Source organism: Phragmites australis, chromosome 22 (genome assembly GCF_958298935.1).
Source record: "Phragmites australis chromosome 22, lpPhrAust1.1, whole genome shotgun sequence".
Lineage (NCBI taxonomy): Eukaryota > Viridiplantae > Streptophyta > Magnoliopsida > Poales > Poaceae > Phragmites > Phragmites australis.
Window position 1 is genome coordinate 22,455,991 of NC_084942.1, and position 22,810 is coordinate 22,478,800.

The following is a 22,810-nucleotide window of genomic DNA, read 5'->3' on the forward strand; positions in this document are numbered from 1 at the left end:
ACATCTCTACTCAGAAGGAAGGTAAAGTATATCAGGCAATGCCACAGGCTAGCACAACGACACCAACACTGCAACATCAGTTTGGATGAGAAAACTTCACTTAAAGTCGGGGCGCAAATAAAGGCCAAGCATTTAGGGGATATAATATTAAGCTTCTACAGACCAACATTCTGGTCAACTGGGCCTACAAGGTACCAAATCATCATACAGTAGAGTTACTACCAAAAACGATATGCCTATAATCGGCAAAAGACCCTCTGCATATTTTACAGGTATGACTAGCTAGATTAAGTTTGCAGGAGCAAAAACGAGAAAATAAGGGGGCAAAAAAGAAATAAGACTCGTGATAATTTCTTGCAGACTTTTGATTATTCCCTCTGCACCCACAAGGATAAGCATGCTGTTTGTACTCAAAAGTTCAGCCTTGTAACGCTTTCAGAGAGAGCAAACAATGGATTATGCAATGCGATTATCTCTTCTGATACCCATGGTCATATCAGAACGACCCCAGCTGAATCTGATATTCATTCAGTAGAGTAGCAGTTATTGCTTTTGCCCTAGTTCAGATGTTGAGAGACTAAGACGAGTTGCCAAATCCACCAGATCGTCCAGAGTTCTTGTCGCCAAAGCTGCCAAAACCGCCTGAGCCAGAACTACCCAAACCACCACCAAACCGACCTGAGCTGGACCCACCACCTGAACGACCGAACCCTGAGTCACCAAATCCACCGCTTGAGCGACCAAATCCAGAATCACCGAATCCACCATCACCACCACCGCCTGAACGGCTGAATCCTGAGTCACCATATCCACCGCTTGAACGACCAAACCCACCACCACCACCTGATCCACCAAACCCACCGCTTCGGCCTGAAGAGTTGCCAAAGCCACCACGTCCACCAAAACTCCGTGAGCGCCCATGGTTCGACCCTCCATACCCTTCACGACCAAATCCTCCTCCACCCCCGAAGGAATCAAAGCCACTACCCATCAAGTCGGATCCCTCAACATTAATTTTTGGAAGCTGGGAGAAAATGGAAAACCACATGAGCATAATGCAATAAAAAAAGCATACAAAACAAGTGCAGTACTCAGGCATTGCATGATGCAAACAACAAGCACTCGCCTCTGTAAACTTGCATCCAACATCATTCTCAATAACCCGAATAGATCTATTTTGTTGATAGTTGTACAGCACAATTGCAGTACCCTTCTTTCCTGCACGGCCAGTTCGGCCAGACCTGTGAACAAATAACTCTGAAGAGTTTGGCAATTCAAAATGTATCACCTGAACAAGGAGAACCAGTCAACAAAAGTTCAACATAAGTCGGTACAAAAGGGCTGTTACCCATGTGTGAAAAACAGTGATTAAAATACAAATGAAGGAAAGAACTGAAAAGAAGGGGGAAAGCACGAACCAGATCTACATTTGGGATATCCAATCCACGAGCAGCAACATCAGTGGCAACCAAAATATTAAACTGCCCATCACGAAATCCTGCAAGTGTTCTCTCTCTTTGGGCTTGTGTGATATCCCCATGAAGAGCCTCGCACTGGAAACTTCGACCCATGGTGTGTGACAATCGATCAGCATCCCTTTTTGTTTGCGTGAACACAATGCACTTACCACCTTTAGCATGTTCCTGCATGAATGAATAGATTACTAATGGTAATAAAAACCAGATATCACTGGGGAACAATTTAAGTTGCTATGACACAAAGATAATAGAAATCTAATCTATATTAACCTTAATCAGTTGTCCAAGGACAGCTGGTTTCTCACGATTCTCTGAAGAGATAGAATACAGGCTAATTCCTTCAGCCAGCTTCTGGTCATCCTCACCCACCTACGAAAGAAAAACCATGTAAATTGATTCCATGTATTAGCAAATAATTTCTTAATGGAAGGTCATATAGGACAATTTGCTTATAATGAAATAACTCATCAAAGAGGAAACTATGTGCAGCAATCGACCCTATTTACTGCATTACAGTTAGTGAGGTGGTTAACAGCAACTATTATACTTTAGGGGAAGTACCAACATCGCAGAAAATATCATGCTAAGACCAATTCAACATGCTACTTTCCCGAACATTGGTCTTTATCAGGTCAAGACGAAACCTTTAATTATTTTTACTACAAGAATTAAGCAAAAGGATTGTAGGCATTTGCTACTGTGGCTACTGACACCAATAGAACAATTTTCCATATCTGTTTTAGCTCTGGTCTGATCGACTTGTCATTTAGGCCATTCAATTGTTTCCCAACGCACATCTTTAACCCATTACAATTTATTAGCATATGTTGCAAACATTAGTAAAATCTAAATGGACTCGAAGTATCTTTATGATGAATCTATCGATATAAATTTTGTATGACAAATCCAAATACTTCTATACATAGTAACGGACAAAGGTTTGAAAGTTCAACTGCATGCATTCTTGAAAACACTAGGAGTACTACTAAAGATATGTCAAACGCTATGTCATCAACAACTGTAAAGTTTGACAGCTATAGCTCATAGAAAGTTGCAGGTTGCCAGATTCATTGTGTTAAGTCACATCGTCCAGTAAAAAAATGGCTGCCAGATAGCTCGAAAAATAAGAGTGACGTGACCACACCGAGAGGCCAAGTATATCTAATAGATCAGCTAAAAGTATGTTAGGAAGAACACTACAAATTATGAATAGACTGAAATTAATGTGAGGTGAACCAACGTTGCCTTGTGAGGAAGAACACTACAAATTATGAACAGGCAGAGTGTTGTCCTTCAGAAAGTTGCGTTTGCAAGTATACAGAAATTGTAATCATATATCTGCACCGCACACATCACATCAGACGGCTCGGAAAATAAGAGAGACGTGGCCACACCGAGAGGCCGCAAAATCGGCTGCACCGCACACATCACATCAGACGGCTCGAAAAATAAGAGAGACGTGGCCACACCGAGAGGCCGCGAAATCGGCGCGGCCTAATACTTCTAATTTTAGACCAGATGTAGCAATAAAAAAAGATAGATTCAGTATGAGCAAGAACCTAGTGGCACTTGCGAACATGGGAAAACATCAAACAAAACAGTCATTTTGGCTGATTTAGTTCCTAGTAGTTCAAAAAAGTTACTAGAGCATACAGACAGAATATATGGTTCACAACTTATGCAGTGAAATTCAAGTTATGAAGTTTGGCATTAAATGTGTGTAAAACAGAAGTAACACTACAAGTTGAACTCACAAGGTCAACTGTAACAGGATTTTTGAGGTACTTCTGTGTGAGTTTTCGTATCCAAGTTGGCATTGTTGCAGAGAACATCAATGTTTGACGTTGCGGAGGCACTCTCTGCAAAATTGTCTCAACATCTTGATCAAATCCCACTGACAACATCTGGTCGGCTTCATCAAGAACAACAAATCGGATCTCTGACAAACTCAGAGCACCTCTTTTTAGCAAATCAATCACCCTTCCAGGTGTCCCGATGACCACATCAACACCATAATTAAGTTTCCTCATTTGCTGGCTAATTGGAGTGCCTCCATATACACAGATTGTTTCCAAGGAGGAACACTCGAGGAATTCCCTCTCAACTTGTTTTGCAAGTTCTCTAGTTGGCGCCAAAACAATAGCCATGGGTAACTTTCCAGGTCTGTGAATCAATAAAAGTTAAATACAACATGAGGGAACCAAAAGAAATGGAAAAAAAATAGCATGTACATAATGTTTTAAAACAAAGCTTACTTGTACTTCTCATTGTGACGGATAATTGCATCCAATATGGGGATACCAAACGCCAAAGTTTTCCCCGTTCCAGTTTTGGCACGACCAACTAAGTCCCTTCCTTGCATTGCTGGCTCAAGGACAGCTCTCTGTACAGGTAGCAAAATAGAAGGCAAAGTTTAAAATTCAAAACATGAACAACTCACGTATGATGTTATTAGGTAAGCCGTAAGTGAAGTACACAAATACCAGGAAAAACATGCAAAAGTAGTCAATAACATGCAGATACTTCAAGCGACCATTCACTCAAGAAGCAGTGTTATAAAAGCTTTGTATTGCTGCTCTTGCATCATGTATTCAAGTCAATTTAATATCTATACAAGATTGCTCTCAATAAGCCGACCCATGTGTGGTTATACAAAGTTAGATACAAAGCAATTAATTTAAGTGCAGAACAGTATCAACACAACAGTTAATTTGAGCGTTGAACAATATTATGTCGATGCAAGCTCTAGTTTATTTTGTCAGTGCGTTGCTAGGCTACAGACTACTCCCTCCAGTCACACAAGAGTGCTATTTTGGGTTGTGTGCAGTCAACACGTGTAAACTTTGAACCTTTGAATATTCCGATCGAACCTTTGAAAATGGCATAGCTGGATTTTTCTTGAAAAGTAGTTTCAAAATAATACAACTTTGCTATATTTTGCATAAATTTTGTACTAGTAATTAGTGGTCAAAGTAGTGTATTAGTGATCGTGTCAATGTCCAAAACGACACTCTTAGGCATGACAATTGGACCTATGGGTCCGGGTATGTGGGTTCTACACCCGACGGGTTCGGGTCTGGATTTCATTTTCCACCGACGGGTCCGTCGGGTCAGGTACCCAAACCGGGTCGGGTTGGGCTTGGGTTTCATTTTGCACCCGCAGGGTCCCATCGAGTCACCCGAAATTCATTCTAACCCGGCTTCCCACCCAGCCCAATTCCCCCTTAGGCCTCAGGCCATTCAACCCCGGCCTCCCCACCCCTCGTCCCCTCCGCATCCCCTGCTCCCCACAGACCCCACCCCGGTGGCCCGGCGTCGGGCATCCCTGCCCGGTCGCCGCCCCTCCTAGCCGGCCTCCCTGCCCGGCCGCCGCCCCATGTCCGCCTCCCCACCCCAGACTCCCCGCCTCCCCGCTCGGCCGCCGCCCCTCCACCGGTCCGCCTCTCCACGCTGCCGCGCCGGCGCCGCTCCTCCTCGACGCCCGACAGCCGTGCCACTCCTCCCCGGCCTCCCTGACACCCGATAGCACCGCCCGACGGCCTCGTCGCCCCTTTCGCGCCCCCGCCCGGCCTCCCGCCGCCACCCAGTCAACGAGGCACCCTGACCCGACGGGCACCTGAAACTCGACGGGTGCCCGATGGGTGCAGGTTCGGGTTTCATTTTCCACCCGTTTGGCTTTTCGGGATTGGGTCAGGTTAGGTCTTGTGGGTTTCGGGTTGGATGTGGTTTTGCTCCACCCGGCCCTGACCCGACCCGTTGCCATCCCTAGACACTCTTTGTTGAGGGGAGGGAGTATCTTGCAATACATAAAATTAATTGGCAATCAACTATGTCCATTCGGTATCAATAAAAAACACACATTTTTTCCTCATATATCTGAGATCCATGGAAATTGCAAACAATTAATCTATCATTGGCATTTTAGCACCTAAACCCTATAAAGAACACCAGTAATTTTAACATTTCATCAAATCATCTGATGTAGTCACACAAAGTGAAACCATAATGACCAGAAAGGTGCAATTTTGGGCTATGACAACATCGACGTATCAGAGCTACTCTTTGATTGGTCTATGTACAACTGCACAAGAGCAGTCAAATTCGGTTCAATAGAACCATTATGAATAACACTTGTTCTGTTGAACTCAAGCAAAAGAAAGCAACTTTAGTACTATTATTAAACAGTTTAGTATTAATAAGCAGTAATCACACATCGATGTCATATGTATGAATTGTATCTCCAGAGAACATTCGAAACAGCTTCGTATACGGTTGCTACTATCTAATCAAACCACCAATATAAAAAAAGGAATCAACTTTTGCAGCGAGCAGGTGACTCTACGGGCATTCGATTGTTCTTCGATCGAAAGAACGGCAACGATCCACCGGTCCTCATTACCTGGATGGGGAACAGCTTGGTGATGCCCTTCTTGGCGAGCCTCTCCACGATCTTGGGCGAGATACCTAGCTTGTCCACCTCCAGCCCCTCCCCCCCGGCGCCGGCGCCCGCCGCCTTCTTCTCCTCCTCGAAGAATGGCCCATCATCGACCGCGAACTCGGGGCGCGCCGCCGCCGCGGCAGCCCTCGTCTCACGGAACCCCAGCCACGCCGGCGACGAGTGGAACCACGCCGTCGCCGCGGCAAGCGGCCGCGGGGCCGCCCCCAACGCCGCCGGCTGCTGCTGGAGGAGCGCAGCCGCGAGGGCGGATACGGCGCGCTTCCGGAGAGGCGCCGCGCGGTTGAGAACGGAGTACATGGCTGCTGCTGCTGCTGCTGGAGCGACGGCGATGGCGGTGGCGGCGGCTAGGGTTTAGGGTTTTGTGAGGGGAGAAGGGAATGGGTTAATAGGCGCAGGGCACAAATATTTCTGTGGTCTGGCATCCCTACCTGAGAAACTGACATGTGGGGACCAGCGTCCACACAGGTCATGGTCCCACAAGTCAGTGACGCGGAGATGCTTTCTAGGCTCGCCGCGCGGGGTACATGGTGAGTTGGTGCGGTTGTGAAGGCCTGCGTGGGCCATGCGGTGACTGGAAAATGACATGTGGGGAAGGAATGCGTGGGGCCAGGATGTCAGTAGCAGTGGGGTAGAGGTGGTTGGGGAAGTACGGATGCTGAAGTATTGCTTGGAGGAAAAGTAAGCCGGCAATAGGCTTATATTTGCTTGTTTGGGCCTGTTGGATATGGGCTTGATATGGGCCATTCTAGTTACAAATGTGGTCTATTGGGCCATTTCATGGAATACGAGGAATTGTTGCACCGATCATTTCAAGGCGCTGTTTGTTTGCACTTTTATAAGCTGTTGTTTCTCTATAAGCTTGCTTTTGAAAAAAGCATGAAACCATAGCTAAAAATCAGTAAAAGCATGCTATTTGTTTGAGCTTCTGACTTCTGACTTCTGAGAAGCAGAAGCCAACAAAAATCCAAGCAAACAGGACCTAAGTGACCGTGCAGATCAACGAAAACATAAACATTGAACATGGTGACATCAGGCACAAAGTCAATATATAAAAAAAGAAGGGATTATCCGGTAATTTCCCTCTTAATTTTTTTATTTCTTTTTATTAGTAAATCGGGTCACATATATGTAGCGAGTAACGAGGTGGAGAAACTGGAGGACGAGTGTGGATAGCAAAAATGGGTAACATTCAAATTTTAAGAGTTTTTATTAGATAAAAAGAGAATGGAGAGAAGAGATAACACGAGAACCAACTTATATTTTATACCGTATAGATTTAAAAAAAGAAGGAAAATTTCACATGATAGTATTGAAACTGGAAATCCCAACATCCTCTCAAGGGCAATAAAAACTGAAAACATCAACAATGAGTTTGCGCTATAGTCCAACCATTCTTCGTGTAGTACATTCTGCTCTGCCTGCGAGTACAACTTCACTGCGTCTCTCTCACCCATCGGATTTCTCATCCATGGTCGCAGGTACAACTTAAAAAGTTGACTACACACAACAGTTTATAAAACTATATAGTGTAGCATAAATAGTACGTCATAGTACAACTCTTGTTTAGGGTAGATTTTTTTCGGCCTCAACAATGGGTACAAGTTGTAGTATCTGAACTCATACTATACTCTACACACACCCATAGATCTACAATTTATATACACACGTCTGTTGAAGAGATCCACGAAACCTTTGACTCTGTAAGCGACGTGCACGTGATGTTCTTATTATGGTCTATAGGCGTTTGAGGTTGATCAGAAGAAAACTCTCACGGGAGCACAACCCCGGTGCAAGGCCAGGATCAAACTCCTGACCGCTCCTTCGCTCACCAGCGAACGGACCACCGCGCTATCAGTGTGTTCCCTGTTTAGGAAAGAGTTGAGGAAACTAAGACGACTTGTGTACAGATTTTTCTTTACAAAAATGTGTACTGGAATTCTGACAAGCATACAAATTTTGCAAGTGAGCAAGCCCTTCTTTGGACTTTACCCCCATTTCCAGTTCCAAAATGTCCAATCCAACCAATCATTGGCGCCTTGGCTGCCTGAACGAGCTTTATGTTGTGTTTGGATGATACCCAGGCTAGCCACATCAAACCGTTGGCTTGCCAAAAAAAAATTAGCGGAGCATTTGGCCGCTGTCATTTCAGTGGCGTGTGGACGTGGAAATGAACTGGGCATTGGCGTGAGGGCATAGACGAGCCAATAATCGACATCCATCCAAATGCTCCCTCAGCACACGGTCAATGTCCAGAAATTAGCAGGACGAAGCTGGTTGTGAATCCAAACGTGCCCTCAATTCAAACAATGCCGGACACAGAAGCCAATCAGACCCAATCCAGCTGCGTCGCTTTGCAAGGTGGATGGTTCCAAAGGCGAAGGATCTTGTTCGACAGCCGATCTGGCTCTCCTTTCCATGCTTGTCCTTTACCGCCAACTGCTGCTGCTACTGACCAGCAGCGCTCCAATTTCAGACATGGAGACTGAAGCAGCGACGTTCCATTCCGTGTCAGAAACCGGAGTAGTGCTCCAGTTTCGAATTCTTGCCGTCTTGATCGGCGACTTTAACCTGGAAAGCAGGACCTACCAGTGCTAGTAGCGATGGAGCATTTTCATACAGACAAGACTGAAGAATGCAAAGCATGGAGGATGAGATGGATCGTCGCTATCATATGCTATTTTCTTCGTCTCAAAAGGAGGTGAAGGAATATGTGGCTTTGGCCTTTGGAATTCGCATGCTTGGAAAATTCAGTTCTAACTTTTGCAAATTGGCACCAAATTCAGTCTTCAGGTCCACTGAAAGTACTTCTGCAGTAGTAGACTTGACTGGTGGCCTTCTTTTTTCTTGGCCGACTGCATTGCATGATCAGCCACGTTGGTGCCGCCAGCTCGCCGTTGATCGGTTTCCAAGCGGTTTGAAACCCGGAGGCGCCCTTTTTTCCCGGCAGGACGATCCGTGCGTTTGTGCAAGAACCAGAAAGACGCCAATCATTCATTCATTCAGACTTCAGTCATTATGCCGCTGGTACTACCACTGATCATCGTCTTCTTCAGTTGTGTCCAATTGTCCATGCATGCATGCAGCTGGAGCTGAAGATTGTTCTTGCAGTACCAATCAAGGATCGATCCTTGAGTAGTTGATGAGCAGAAGCATGCATGTCACTGCACTTCGATCGCCGCTTGATTTGTTTTCGTATGAAACTTTTTGAGCCACCGAATTAACACATGGGCGTACGTACGTAGCATGAATCAGATAAAGTCAGGGAGGGTTGAAACAGCGCATGCATAGAATAGGTTCGTCTCCATCTTGTTGGCCCAATGGGTACCTCTGAATTTCAGGTAAAGTGGCAATCACCAAAAGCTCATCGTGGACCACTGAATTCTTCGAAACCATGCACGTGGATGAAGATACTGCAGAAAGAAAACTCCGAGGAAAAGAGAAGAACCACATGGAGAAGAGAAGAACCAAAAGGGGTAGGTAAAAAAAGATGCATCATGAGTAGTTCTTGCAAGGCTAGTTTATTTTTTAGTTAGCAACAGATGCTCAAGCTTTTTGCCTTGCGTAATGGATCTCTAGCTAGGTGTTAGTACTCGGACCGGATCCTCTGCATTAACGATGGATTAATACAGAGATCACCGTTTGCACAGTAAAATAAGCCTGTGCTACAGTGGTACGTATTAGCTAATCATATTTACTGTAGCAACATTAATCTGGCTTGGTGTACGTCCGTTCTGGTACTGTAGCACACTACTGTGGTGCCACTGTAGCACACTAATCTATGCATCCATCATGAAATCAGCTCAGGTTAGACCTAATGCATTTTACTGTACCTACACCTAATGCATTTTACTGTACCTATAGTAATCATGAAAGGCAAAGGCCATGACAGGACTGATGGAGGACATTAGCAGCATTTAACACTTTTTGCTAATTTCTTTTTCCTCCATTGTCCTCAGCTCGCAGCTTTACCCTTTTTCTCCCTTTCATGGGGGCAAGCGTGACTACTCTTCTCTTTCCTTTGTTCAGCTCGGGCCGGCGGACAGGTTAAAATTCTTCAGGGTTAAATTTAAATCGCCCAAGCTTTGGTAGCTTTCGACTTTCGAGTGCGGGGCTTCGTGGCATGGCGGGATTTCGCTCAAATCTAAAAGGTGGGGCTCTAATAGATGCTCCATTCATTCTTAAATAGATTTGTTTTAAATGTATTTTGGTCATTTATAAAAAAAAGTTTGCCGCATAACAGCAATTTTAATACATATATATAAATTATAAAAACTATTTTTCAAAATATACAATGTGTTTTTCTACGGATGGCTCATATGATAAATTGATTGCGAGATTTTCAGAGACGGGTAACATAAAAAACCATATGTATAAAAGTCATTTTCATGTATGAATCGTATGTGTTAATCATCGTATTACCAAAAAGGTTTATATTTTCAGATACGGTTACTTATGTGAACTACCTCTAGTAATAAATAATAATTTATTTTAAAAAATTCATAACTTTTTCGTACGAAGTCGGATAGGGACAAACATTATATAAAAATTATAACCATGACAATTTATTTTAAAAAAATTATAATTTTTTTATACGAAATCGGATAGTGATAAACACTATATAAAACTTGTAGTTCTCGACAAGATCTACAACTTTGTAGTTGATTTTTTTTTATTTAAAGCCATTTATGTGTCTAGATAATTAGTTAAAGTTTTAAACATAATAGATCAAAAGGAGTACATATGCAATTGTTACCATAAATACTATTAATGCAAGTAACTCAAGAAGAAGAAGAAGAAAAAGAATATTAACAACTCCAACATCTCCAACAAGATCAAGAAGAAGAAGATCAAAGACCCCCACTATCTTCTCAAGAAGAAGAAAGATGATAAGGTAGTGGCCTATGATGACACGGCCACTAGGGGTGTCTAGTCGGGGAAAAAATCATTTTTTTAAAGCAAAAAATATTGATTCGAGGACCAATTATCACAGACGATCTATTTAAGGAATCTCTTGTGAAAACCTATTTTTACAGGTGGTTCTTTAAACGGTCTGTCTGTGAAAATCTATTTTCACAGACGGTTCCTTAAGTGAATTGTCTCTGGTAATAGATTTGTAGTTCAAAATAGTCCATTTACATAGGCTTTCGACCAAAGAAGGGTGGGCTAAATGTCTTGGAAATGGGTCATCACCGGTAACATCATGAGTTTTAGCATACTAGTTAATTGCAAATTCCACCGCAAATTAATATTTTTTTGATTAATTAAGCCAACTAAAATTAAGAAAAATACATATTCAAAGGTATTAAGTTGACTAGGTATTTCAAGATGCACTAGAGTTATTTCTAAAATGCACTAGTGTTATCTCTAAAATAATCCTTGCATTAAATTAGTTCATATGCATTGGTTTATGGTTTTTATGGTTCACTGTGTAGAGATTTGAAATTAAATGTCTCTCAATTCAAATCTATTCTTAGATTCTACTTAGCTTAAATTCAAATTGAATTCAAATCTTTTGGTTAAAATCATCTTCAAAGTCTCAAGATCTAAATCCAAATCACAATTCAAATGTCTCAATTTGAATTTATATTAAACCCAAACCCCTTTCCTTTTTCGTTTTCCCTCCCGGGCCCAATCTCTCTCTCTCTCTCTCTCTCTCTCTCTCTCTCTCTCTTCGCATAGCCCAGCTAGCCCGGCTCCTCTCCCCCTTTCCTTCTCCCGCACTTGGGCCGTCATTGCGCTGTCGGTCCAGCTCTCGCACGCTTGCCATCTCCCCACTCGTCGGCGCCCTCGCGCGCATGGTCGTCCACGTGTCGGCCATCCGTCAATCGCCCGCCCATGCTCTCTCCTTCCTCCTCTAGCACGTCACCACGCCACTCGCCACCGCGACAGCCGCCTCCTCCCCAGGAAATATCCGGCCACCGCATTGAATGCTCGGCAACTTGCCCGCGTTTTCGCTCTCTCTCCTCTCTCTCTCCGCTCTCTCTCTCCGTTCTCTCCCGTACGCAGCCTAAGCGTCTGCCACCCACGACTTCCATAATCCGTGTGCATGGCGGGCGCAGTGCCACCATGTCATGGGAAACATCCCTGCAGGTCATCGTCCTATTCCTCAGGGACAACGCGACGCACCCACCACCTCTCTGTAGCTCTCTTCCCCTGTATAAATAGAGCAGCCCGATCCCCATTTCCTCGTTTTCCCATCCCACCGCTGCCATTACACACCACTATAGCTCGCCATCACCGATCAGCCACCCGCGTGCTGCCGAGGAACACCAAGAAGCTGTCGTCATCCCTGTACCACTCTCCGTCGACCAGAAGCCCGATAAGAGGCCGCCCGCACCAGATGTCGAGCCACTCTGCCGCTACTACACCGTCGCTCCCCAATCGCCGACCAACATCTCATCCTTCTTGCTCTCTGTGAGCATCTCAGGCCCCTCACAAACCTTCCTAGTTAGATGTAGCCATCCCCTTGCTTTCTTCTCACACGTAGCCACGTGCAGCCGTGGTTCTTGCTCCATCGCCGTGCAATAGCTCACCACCGGTGTGCATAATCCTCCGTGTGTGGTCCAACCATCATGTCGTGTAGTCCAGAGAGCCTTAGGCCCCTTTTTCTTGTAGGGAGATCACACGTAGACTAAGGGGGTGCTGCCCAATTTTCTTGCACCACCAGTGTTTGTTCCGGCTGCCGTTTAGTGCCGCTCCAGCCATGGACCATCATCGATATGCCCCTAGCCAAGTTCTCCATAGTGCCTAGGTCACCGGCGTTAGCTTCCCATCATGGAACTCCGGCGGGAACGCGATTCCGATGAGCTCACCTGCGAGTCTTCGCCGTAATTGCTCGTCGCGTGTCGTTTCCCCCTTTGTCACCGCACTCCGCACCCCCGCGTGGCTAGGCCGCTTGCGCGTCACGCAGCCCAGCCTAGCAAGGCGCGTCAGTCCCGCGCGTCACCGGCCTGCTAGGCCGGCCTAGCCACCCAAAGGCCGCACCCCAATGAGCCTTCCCAGCTCCATAGCCCGCTAACCAGTCAGCCCAACCTGAGCAGGCCAAGTACTGTGTAGCTTAGTACTATGCAGTCAAAACCTGGCCTAGCCCATCCAAGCCCAGACCAGGCTCAATCCAAGCTCATTTCAACCCAACCGAGTACTGCTCATGTGGGCCCCACCAGGTTACTGTTCATGTAGTCCCTAGTTACTGTTCAGTGGGTCCCACCAGTGGGCCCCACTCATGAATAATGTCATTTCGTATTTTCTCAATTAATTTTAGATTCAATCTTTCGGGAGCCATAACTTCTCTGTTCTGGCTCCGATTTCACGATTCTTTCATTAAAATTCATCTAAATTCGAGATCTATCTATCCATCACTGTGTTTTATCTATTAGAGCTCATTTGGCTTTCCATTTAGTATTATTTGATTATTCACTAGTATAGCCCGTTGATGATCGTAGTCACAATTGTAGAACCGCCAGAATTCTGTGAGTGCTGTGCGGGAAACGTCAAGAGCGAGGAAGATCCTGACTACAACCAAGATCTTGAAGAAGACTTTGGAGAAGGCAAGTCCTATCTCCTTGATCATATTAAACCTATGTTTTCAAATAATACATGATCAACTAAAAATTGAACTTATTATCACATGCACTATATATTGTGATTTTTAATTACTTATACTAGTTAATCCTATCAAACAATTATCATGCCTTAATTGTTATCATCAGAATACATATCACCCCTGAATTTAACTGTTGTTATCTATATTAATAACAGATGACGCATTGATATCTAGCATGCTTAGAATTGAATATGCTCCTCGGAGACGTCGATTTTAAAACACCTCTCATCAGAGATAAGATTTACTATTATTAATGATAACTTATAAACCATGAATCCTTAATGGTTGTGAATTCCATAGTGGTTGTGAAATCATTGATATTATGTGGGATATGGAAGAGGATGTGTAAAAATAGGTGAAAATTGTTTTGGCAGAGGTAGGTGGAGTAGTACTCTGTGCGAGGATGCTCATGGAGGCTTGAGTTACCTATGTGATATTCATTTTCAGAAAACATCTGCCCTGACCGTTTAAGGACCGAGTCATTGCGCCATCATGCTTAGCCACCCTTGTGCAACCATATGTCCTGAATGAGCAGGACTTGACTTCTCTTTCACTAGACTAAGTTGTGCATCATATTAGGAGACTGAGAGTAGCGAGCAGTCAAGAGACCATTTGTTCTTCTGTTTGAAGGTTGCTAGAATAGACCTAGGCTTAAAAAGAGGGTTGGCCTTCAATACATGGCCTTTGGTATTTATGGGTAAATCTTGTAGAGAAGTCCGATAGGAAAGATGATTGGAATGTCTTGGTATAATTCGCTCATCCGCCTACAACGGTTGAATACTGAGCATATCATGTGGATACAGTGTACAACATTTGCAGAGTGTAAATATATTCGAATAGCCATATCCGCGATCATGGATATGCGAAATCAGTAACCCTGATGACTAGACTCAGGGTGCGTGCGTTTTGATGAGTGAGTGTGTGGACTATATGTCCATGTGATGAGATTACTGGCTCAATCGGCCAGGAATTGTGTGGTACTAGAGGTACATCAGATATGATGATAGAGACTACGGAGTGATGTGTAGCCCCTTCTAAGACTAAAAAACCCTAAGATATAGATTGTTATCTTGTTTTTGAACTATTCAAATTATTTAAGATCAATAATAGATGATATAATGGAATATTTGCATAAAACTACTTTGCGTTAACTAAAACCGTAAAGCTTTATCCTTGAATTACCCTTTTATGCTTTTATCAATATTTTGAAGTAGTATAAGGCTTGCTAAGTACATTCCATACTCATTCTTGCTGTCATTCAGATGAGGAAGAAGATGCCGACTTCACTGGAGGTGCATGCAGGGATGAAAAGTAGTCGTAGAAGTCGCGTGTGTTCCCTAGTTGCTTGTGGCGATGAGTCCTTACTTTCTGCTGTATTTTGTTGACCGTTCGAGCAGGTTTGTAATATACTGTATAATTTGTAAACCTTTTATACTCTGAACCTTAATATTTATGTACGAAGCTTGGCTATAATACTATAACTGTTATACTGTATATGCGTATCAAGTAGTACTTAATTTAAGGACTGATATATAAGATATATGAGATCTCAAGTTTAAAGTCTTATACCACATGTCTTTAAAAATAATTTTTATAGTAGTGGGATGTATCATAGATAGGAGATTGTGTCGATGTTTGAAACGACAGGGAGTTAAAAGGAATAGAGGGAGTACCATAGTGACAGTACTCAACAGTTGACAGAGACCGACTATACTTTATAGTGCAGTCATTGTGTACTTGTCTCGGTCTAGATATGCTACGTAGAAAGAAAATTTTATAAGATCCGATATTACAGAAAGATTTTTTTTTAATACCACGTATCTCCTCCTTTCTCTTAGTTACACATAACAGCTATTAAATAAAAAAATAATGATACAGATCAGAATCACGTAAAGAACCTTTCGTTCTATAAAATTTCCTTCCGACCGTGTGTATTAGTGGTTGCATTTCCCTAATAGTAGCGCTACGTACGGTCGATCGACGCGATGGCACGTTTGTACGCTGGCGTCGATGCTGCATTAACGCCCAGCTCTTTCTTCATTAACCGCCGCCTATACGTACGAGAAGACATGGCATGGATACGTACGGGTATTGCAATAGCTACCGATCGTTCGAGATGCATGCTGGTATTGCAATAGCTACTTGCTACCGGCTACTAGTTGTACTGTCGACCAGCCAGTAGGAGTAGCATCATGTCGATCGACGATACATGTACACGACATATATTGGAGCTGTCAAGCTCTTCTTTCTTTCTTTTTTTTTTTACCATTTTGTGATCAAAACCTTTTTATCCCGTTCGTATCAAAATCATAGAGCGATTTGGTCGTCATATCCTTATTTGACGAATTACAAAATTTCTTGTTACTTTTTTGAATTTTTTTTTTCAAATATTTAGGTTGCTGACACTTTTTTGAAAAAAGAAAATCAATTGATTGGTATGGTGTAATCAATATGTTGGGTGGATCCAATCAGCATAAATTATGGAGGGACACATGCAAGATCTGGACCATTCGCCAAATGATTGATGTCTTGATCAAAAGTTTCAACTAAACTTGCGTTTTTTATATTAGTATACATATAGATTGATCAAGAGCTCTGGTGTGATTGGTTACCCAGATTTGGTCCATCTTGATCCTGTAGATGTATATAATTTTCAATTAAATACTCTCTTCGATTATAAATATAGATTATTTTAGATTTATGTATAAAGATTAAGAAAGTAGATTAAATGATCTTGTTACTTTTTATTTATTCTGTATTGGAAAAGATAAATTATTTATCTGTGAGAGTGATAGTATTTATTAAACAATGACAAGAAGAGAATAAAAGAGAAAAAAAAAATATAGAAGTTCGAGAATAACTTATATTTAGAGAATACTAGTTGAGAAGGCTACAATAAACTACATTTACCATTAAAGTAGGTAGTAGTTAGGTACCTATATTTACTATTCCAATCTAATCCGGCGGATGAAAATATAAAGAGCCATCCGGGCGTATCTTTGCGCTGTGAAACTGGCGGCGAGGAGTACAGTCTCGAACCTGCACAACAACACCATGAAGTATGCATTCGAGAGAGTTCAGTGCCGGTCGTCGTGCGCCGGTGAATGTTGGATGGAAGTCTCATTCTGGTGAGTAACAGATGTGTAGCTCCTGTTAGCCCCTCGTCCAGTGCAAGTGTACAAATAAGACGCTGCTCGCTTGTCAGTTGTCACGTTTGATCTATATATTCATCCCACAACAAAGTGGTCAAATTGAACAGCAGGAGGTTAATCATTTTAATTGTAGGTTAATCATGTAAGATACCTTCCAGTGCAAGTGTGCAAAGATGTTGTTAATCAGATGATATCACAAGGATGAAGTACGAATGATTTTAATTTTTTAATATATGAATTCGGCAGGGATCTGACGACCGGTGTGCACGAACGCAAGGCACGGCATGGCAGCTTCATTGACTTCATTGATTGGTCCCAAGGCACGTCGTCTCGATCGCAGGTTTCCATGAACAGCGGTCACCTTCCCCTTCGCCGGCCAGATCTGGAGCTGCTGCAGGTGTTTACTCCGCCGAGCCGCCATGAATGAAGCTCTGCACGCACGGAGGACGACGGGAGGTGTAACCTCGTTGACATGAACAGGTAATTAAATTAAGCACACCAACAGCACAAACCTCACTCACTTAATTACCACCTGCCGCCTCTAACGCAGATGTAAATTTAAGCTAAGCAGCACCAGGACGCGTTCGTAAATTACGTACTTACGCTGGGAAGAGTTGAATTGAACCCAAGTTTAAACTCGGCGTGAAAGTGAAACCTGGACGTCAAAACTCGAGCCTGACCTAATTACTACCTGGTAAATGATTACTTTAACGGCCGGTTAATGAAATCGTTAGCCTATTCTCGGGTCCCAAATTCCCACGGAGCCGAAGCTGAGCAATGAAGGCCCCGGTAAAAGAGCCCCATGCATGGTCACCGCTTCCGAGGGCCGCGGTGACAGCTTTCAGCTGCTCGGAGGCAGTGAAAAACGCAACCAAATACTACGATCCAGGCGTTGGTAATTGGGCGCCGTGAGATCTCTGGCGTGCTTGTTCCTTAACCTCCTTTCTATTCAAATAGGTACTACTATATTTGTTTTTAAATAAATACTCCCTTGATTACAAATGTAGATCATTTTAGATTTATACATAAGGATTAAGAAAATAGATCAAATGATCTTGTTGCTCCTTATTTATTCTGTATTGAAAAAGATAACTAATAAATTTGTGAGAGTGATAGCATTTATTAAATAAGGATAAAAAGGGAATAAAAGAGAAAAAATTGTATAGAAATTTGAGAATGACTTATATTTAGAGAATAGTTGAGGAGGCTAAAATGACCTATATTTGCAATCAGAGGAAGTATCATCTTAAAATACATGTAATTAAACTTTTAAAAAATGGACCACTAATATATAAAAAGTATTAGAATTTGATATATAAAAATAATAGTAATGAATTTGTCATGAAAAATACTTTAACATTACCTAATTTTTATTAATTTTTACCAAGAGATACTTATCAAAATTAATGGTTAAACGTATTTATTGGAGACCGTATCGATGTCTTAAATGACAAATAAAAGAGGACGGAGATAGTATATGCGAATGAATTTTTTGGTCCATAAGCCCATTATGTTTCTAAACAAATTGTTGTGGAAATTTAAGCCTCTATTCAAAATAAAGATTTTCTTATGGTATTTAAGAAGTTGAGTAGTTTTGACTAAAGATAATTTGGCCACAGGAAACTAGAATGATAGTATCAAATACAGCTTTTGCAACTACAATGAAAATATTTAACATCTATTTTTAGGTGTCATTTTGCTAACTCACTATAGCAGATAGTCAGAATAGTTCTAGGCATTAACAAATCTAGAGATATACACTATATTATGGATCGTTGGCTATGTGACTTAGGAGCAAGTAAAAAGAAAGGAATTCTGGTTAGGTGGCTGTCCTTTTTCTTGATAATTTAGTTATATCGTAATGATGTTGTCTTTGATGAGAAAACAATTATCTTTTTTATACATGCACTTTAGCTGAATACTTATTGATTGAGATTCTAGAAACTGATGCAGCAGGAGAGCGAGAGACAAAATATAAGTGTGATATGCCAATCACCGGATGTGATGGCTATGAAGCTCTTCGTTAAAAATAGATGGTAGTTTAGAACTAGACTATGTGATGATGATTTACATTTATATGATATTTTATGGTTGTATTTTTTTTCACTATTTAGCTATGAGTTAAGATGATATAATAATAAAACGTAGATGTATGGTATCACATGATATAAAAGAGCTGGACTTTTTTCCCATTATCTGAAAATCTTCTTCTCTGACAGTGGCAGAGTCGTCGCAGCTGTGGACTTTGCCAGGAGCCATCAGCTTCTTCTTCAGTCGAGATTTTATTTACCTGTGTAGCAGCAGCGGTAGGAGTTGGAGTAGCATATCTGTCGCGGTAAAAATTGAAGTGAGTGAGTACGGAGGACGGGACGAGCATCTGCAATAGAGCGAGCGCCGCGAGATGCATGGAGCCTGCTCCGTTTGGTAGGGTCTGCTTCTATGTACAGAATGGTTTATGTACGGATGATACAAGATATATTATTGTATATGTGTTTGATTGAATAAACGGTACTAACTTGTGCAGAATAAGTGATACGTATTCAGAAATATTATATCAAGATATTGAATCATCTCATAGAGTAAAATTAGCTAAACGATCTTGTATCTGTCGCTCATGTAATTACGTGCACTTAATAAAATTATCATATTATAAAAAATTTAAATTATAAATATATAGTGTGTATCTTTTTAGCAAATAAACACATTCATACATCCAACCAAATACTCTCGTATACCGTTTCATACATCGAATCAAACATTCTACTTGACTATTTCATCTAAAATCATCCTATACATCTAGAACTATCTCATTCAATTCAACTCCATATAACCAACCAAACATTACTTATATCCTGAGATACAGTGCAGATGCTGGGTTGCAGGCAGACCTGGAGAAGCATAAACGTATTCGCTGACAGTTTGGTGGTTTCAGCTGGTCTATGGTTTCGGTGCCTCTGCATCTACCTCTGGTTGTCAAATTTTGGCCGAAGCAGTTGTACAACATTCACCAAATTATGTATGCTCTCTGGTTCATTTTCGTGCCAAATTTAGACCAACTCATGGCTGAACCAAATTAAGCACAAATACTTTCGGTTTTTCATACCACTTGGCCATTTTATGGTTGTGTCGTGCTGCACTGCGCTATGCTATGGAATCCAGTCTTACGAGATTCTTTACTAAATCCAGCAACAATTTTTGTTATGGCTCCTAACTAATACCATCCAAATCTAGAAAAGAAATAAGTGTCTTTCAAAATGCAGTTGTAGACATACATGATCTGAACGCAAGAAAGCTCGAGGAATTATCTCATGCTCATATCAGAAGCTACTCGCAGCAGCTTTATACAGCCTTCAAGTCTCATATTTCCTTTCTCTCTTTTTCCCCTCTCTTGAAATTAAAGCAATCCACAAACAAAATAAAGGGAATCCATGAATTTATCGGTGCAGTACATGAGTACTGTTGGGAGAAAGGAGGCTAAACTACGGAGTAGCAAATGAGAGTTTTCACATACCAATCGAGAGGCAAGTACTCCACTAACATCCAACTAACGGACCATCAAGACTAAGACGAGTTTCTTCCATTCAAATCTATACAGTACTTGTTTGGAGGGAAAAAAGGGGAAATTAAATTTTAGAAAACATTACATCTACTTTTTCATGAAAAGGGTTTAAGAAATATATATGATTGACTTTGGTAAGCTATATTGGCTAAATTGGTTGTTGCATCTTACCCAATACAAATTAGATTGTGATTGTCGAGGCGCAAGAGGGGCGCCCAAACTCGCGATCCAGGTTCGATCCCCGGCATGAGCAAGGGTACAACACCCATTTTTTTGGAAAAAAAAAAACTGGTTGGTGCATTTGAAACTCGATGAATATTGCACTTTTCTCCATTCAGATATAAGTTACTAATCACTAATCGCATAACTTAGTTCAAGCTCGTCCACGGGCTGCCCCACGTGTCAGTGGGAAAAAAAAAAAAAAAAAAGAAACAAAGGAAGAAGCACAGGCCCCTTTCCTCTGTCGACGGAATGTACAAAACTTAGAACGGACGTGCGGTCCTCTCCGGCGACCACGGTGGCTAGCAACGGCAGGAGCTCTGCGACGCCGGCGACGGCATGGTGGACACGGTCCGGCCGGTGGCGGTGGCGGAGGAGGCGGTGGTGGCCGACGACAGCCGCGGCGTGGCCGCCTGCTTGATGACCACGTTGGCGAGGCCCGGACTGCGGGCCCGCCGCTCGTGCTCCTTCACAAGCTCCGCTGCGAACGCGTCCAGCTTCTCACGGTTCGACTTCTCCGACAGCCGCCGCCCGCGGAAGAGCTCCGCCTCCACGTTCCGCTGCGTCAGCATGCCGTCGGCCACCGCCACCGCCTTCTTCGCGTCCAGCGAGCTCAGCGCCTTCCCGGAGCACGCCGGGGACGCCGCTTGGATGCGAACGTAGTTGCGCCCGCACGTGTGCCCGAACGCCATGGCCACTGCTTGGTCGACCTGCGGAGAGGGCGGTACATTTTTTTTTTTGCCGCGGTTAAACGATGAAAAGGCTCGACGGTAGCCGTATGATGATAGATGGAAGGATGGGATTGATTAGAAGTTCAGGGAGGTAGTTTGGTTGTTACCATGTCGGCGACGCCCTCGGCGGTGAGGCGGACCATCTCCGCCGGCGATGGCGAGCGCTGGGGGATCGGCGTTCGCCAGCCGGCGGTGGGGGCGGCAGAGGATCCGGAGCCGATGGACACGACGAGGAGGTCATCGACGCCGGCGGCGAGGGGGAACTCCTGTTTGTTGTGGAGCACGTGTGTGATGGCGGCGGCGGTGGGGTTGCCCATGGCGGCCACGCCCCCGGATGCCGCGGCGATGGCCGTGCGACCGTCCAACGACCGGACGGCGGCGGCCGCGGCCCCGACGGCGCAGGTGGCCGCGCAGACGTCGCGGAGGCGGAAGTCGAAGCTGTCGCTCTCGATGGCGTCGGCGCGGGAGAAGAGGAACGGCGCCGCGGTCGCGAGGTCGTAGCAGGGCACCAGCAGCGGCGCCACAGTGTCCCTGAGCGTCGCGTCCCCGAACACCCGCCGCAGCGGCGACTTCTCCCCGCGCCGGAACAGCGCCGTCCACCAGCTGCGGCGCCCGCCGCCACCCGCACCCCCGCCCCACCCGCCCTTCCCCAGGCTCGCCGCCACGAACGCCAGCGCGTCCGCCGCCGTGTACCTCGCCCTCCCATCCTCCCCCTTCAAGAACAGCATCGCCGCCAGCACGCCCCCGGCCCCCGTCCCCGCCGCGGCGTCAAAGAAGTCCGCGACGCGCGCGTCGGGGTCCCCCGCCCGCGCCCTCAGCGCGGCCTCCAGCCTCGCCAGCGCCGCCGCCGCAAGCAACGCGTCCCCGGGCCCCGGCCCGCACCCGTCAATGGCCACCACCCTCACCCTCCCTCCCTCCCCTCCTCCACCTCCTCCTCCAAGAACCGCCCGCCCCGGCGTTCCCGGCACCGAACCAACCCCGCCGAAGAGGAACTTGCTCTCGAGCAGCGAGAAGATCTCGTAGCTCAGCTTGCCCAGGTCCACGTCGGCCGGCAGTGGCGGCGACGCCATCGGGCTCGCTGCACCTGGGCTCCGGCTCGTGGTGGAAGGGCAGTAGTAGGAGAGTGGCGAGCTTTCGGTCGTGGTGTGATGTCTCGGCCGCTCAGCTACCGCGTTACGGCCGGCCCCGCCGCCCCTTATAGATGGGCGCGGCTCAGCTACGAGAGGCGGGTTTCGCCAAAGACGTCTCCTAAGGAGGGTGGCGGGCAGACGGACGGGCGAGCGCCGTGCACGGGCTGTCATGTACCCACGTGCTTGGTGTGTCTCAGCCGTCGGATGTGGATCGGACGGTGTGGATGGAGCGAAGTGGGAATGTGGTGGGAAGCGGACGGTGTGGATGGGGCGAAGTGGGAATGTGGTGGGAAGCGTCGCACTCGACGGGTCAGATCGTGCGTCGACGGGTGGGAGGCTTGGTTCCATGATTGACATGTGGGTCTCCCACTGTGGTCCCCGGTGTTAGTGACAGTGTGCAGCGGAGCGCACGTGTGGGCGGCGTGGGGCACGCGTGACCGACATGATCGGGGTGTTGGGGTCAGGAGGGACACTGGTTG

The 22,810-nt window shown here is 44.7% G+C and overlaps 2 protein-coding genes across 2 annotated transcripts; both read right to left on the reverse strand.

The window, feature by feature from the left end:
* Positions 1-100: 100 nt before the first annotated feature.
* Positions 101-6,327, reverse strand: LOC133904973 (DEAD-box ATP-dependent RNA helicase 9-like). The gene is made up of 7 exons (XM_062346649.1): positions 5,878-6,327; positions 3,734-3,861; positions 3,233-3,641; positions 1,749-1,847; positions 1,419-1,643; positions 1,127-1,288; positions 101-1,024 (listed from the first exon to the last, which is right to left on the reverse strand). Exons 1-7 carry the CDS (start codon positions 6,232-6,234, stop codon positions 578-580), a joined length of 1,827 nt encoding a protein of 608 aa, XP_062202633.1. The 5' UTR covers positions 6,235-6,327; the 3' UTR covers positions 101-577.
* Positions 6,328-20,551: 14,224 nt separating this feature from the next.
* LOC133904349 (patatin-like protein 3) lies at positions 20,552-22,355 on the reverse strand. Its single transcript, XM_062345817.1, has 2 exons — positions 21,309-22,355; positions 20,552-21,180 (listed from the first exon to the last, which is right to left on the reverse strand). The coding sequence occupies exons 1-2, from the start codon at positions 22,269-22,271 to the stop codon at positions 20,773-20,775; spliced, it is 1,371 nt and encodes a 456-aa protein (XP_062201801.1). The 5' UTR covers positions 22,272-22,355; the 3' UTR covers positions 20,552-20,772.
* Between the last annotated feature and the right edge of the window lie 455 nt (positions 22,356-22,810).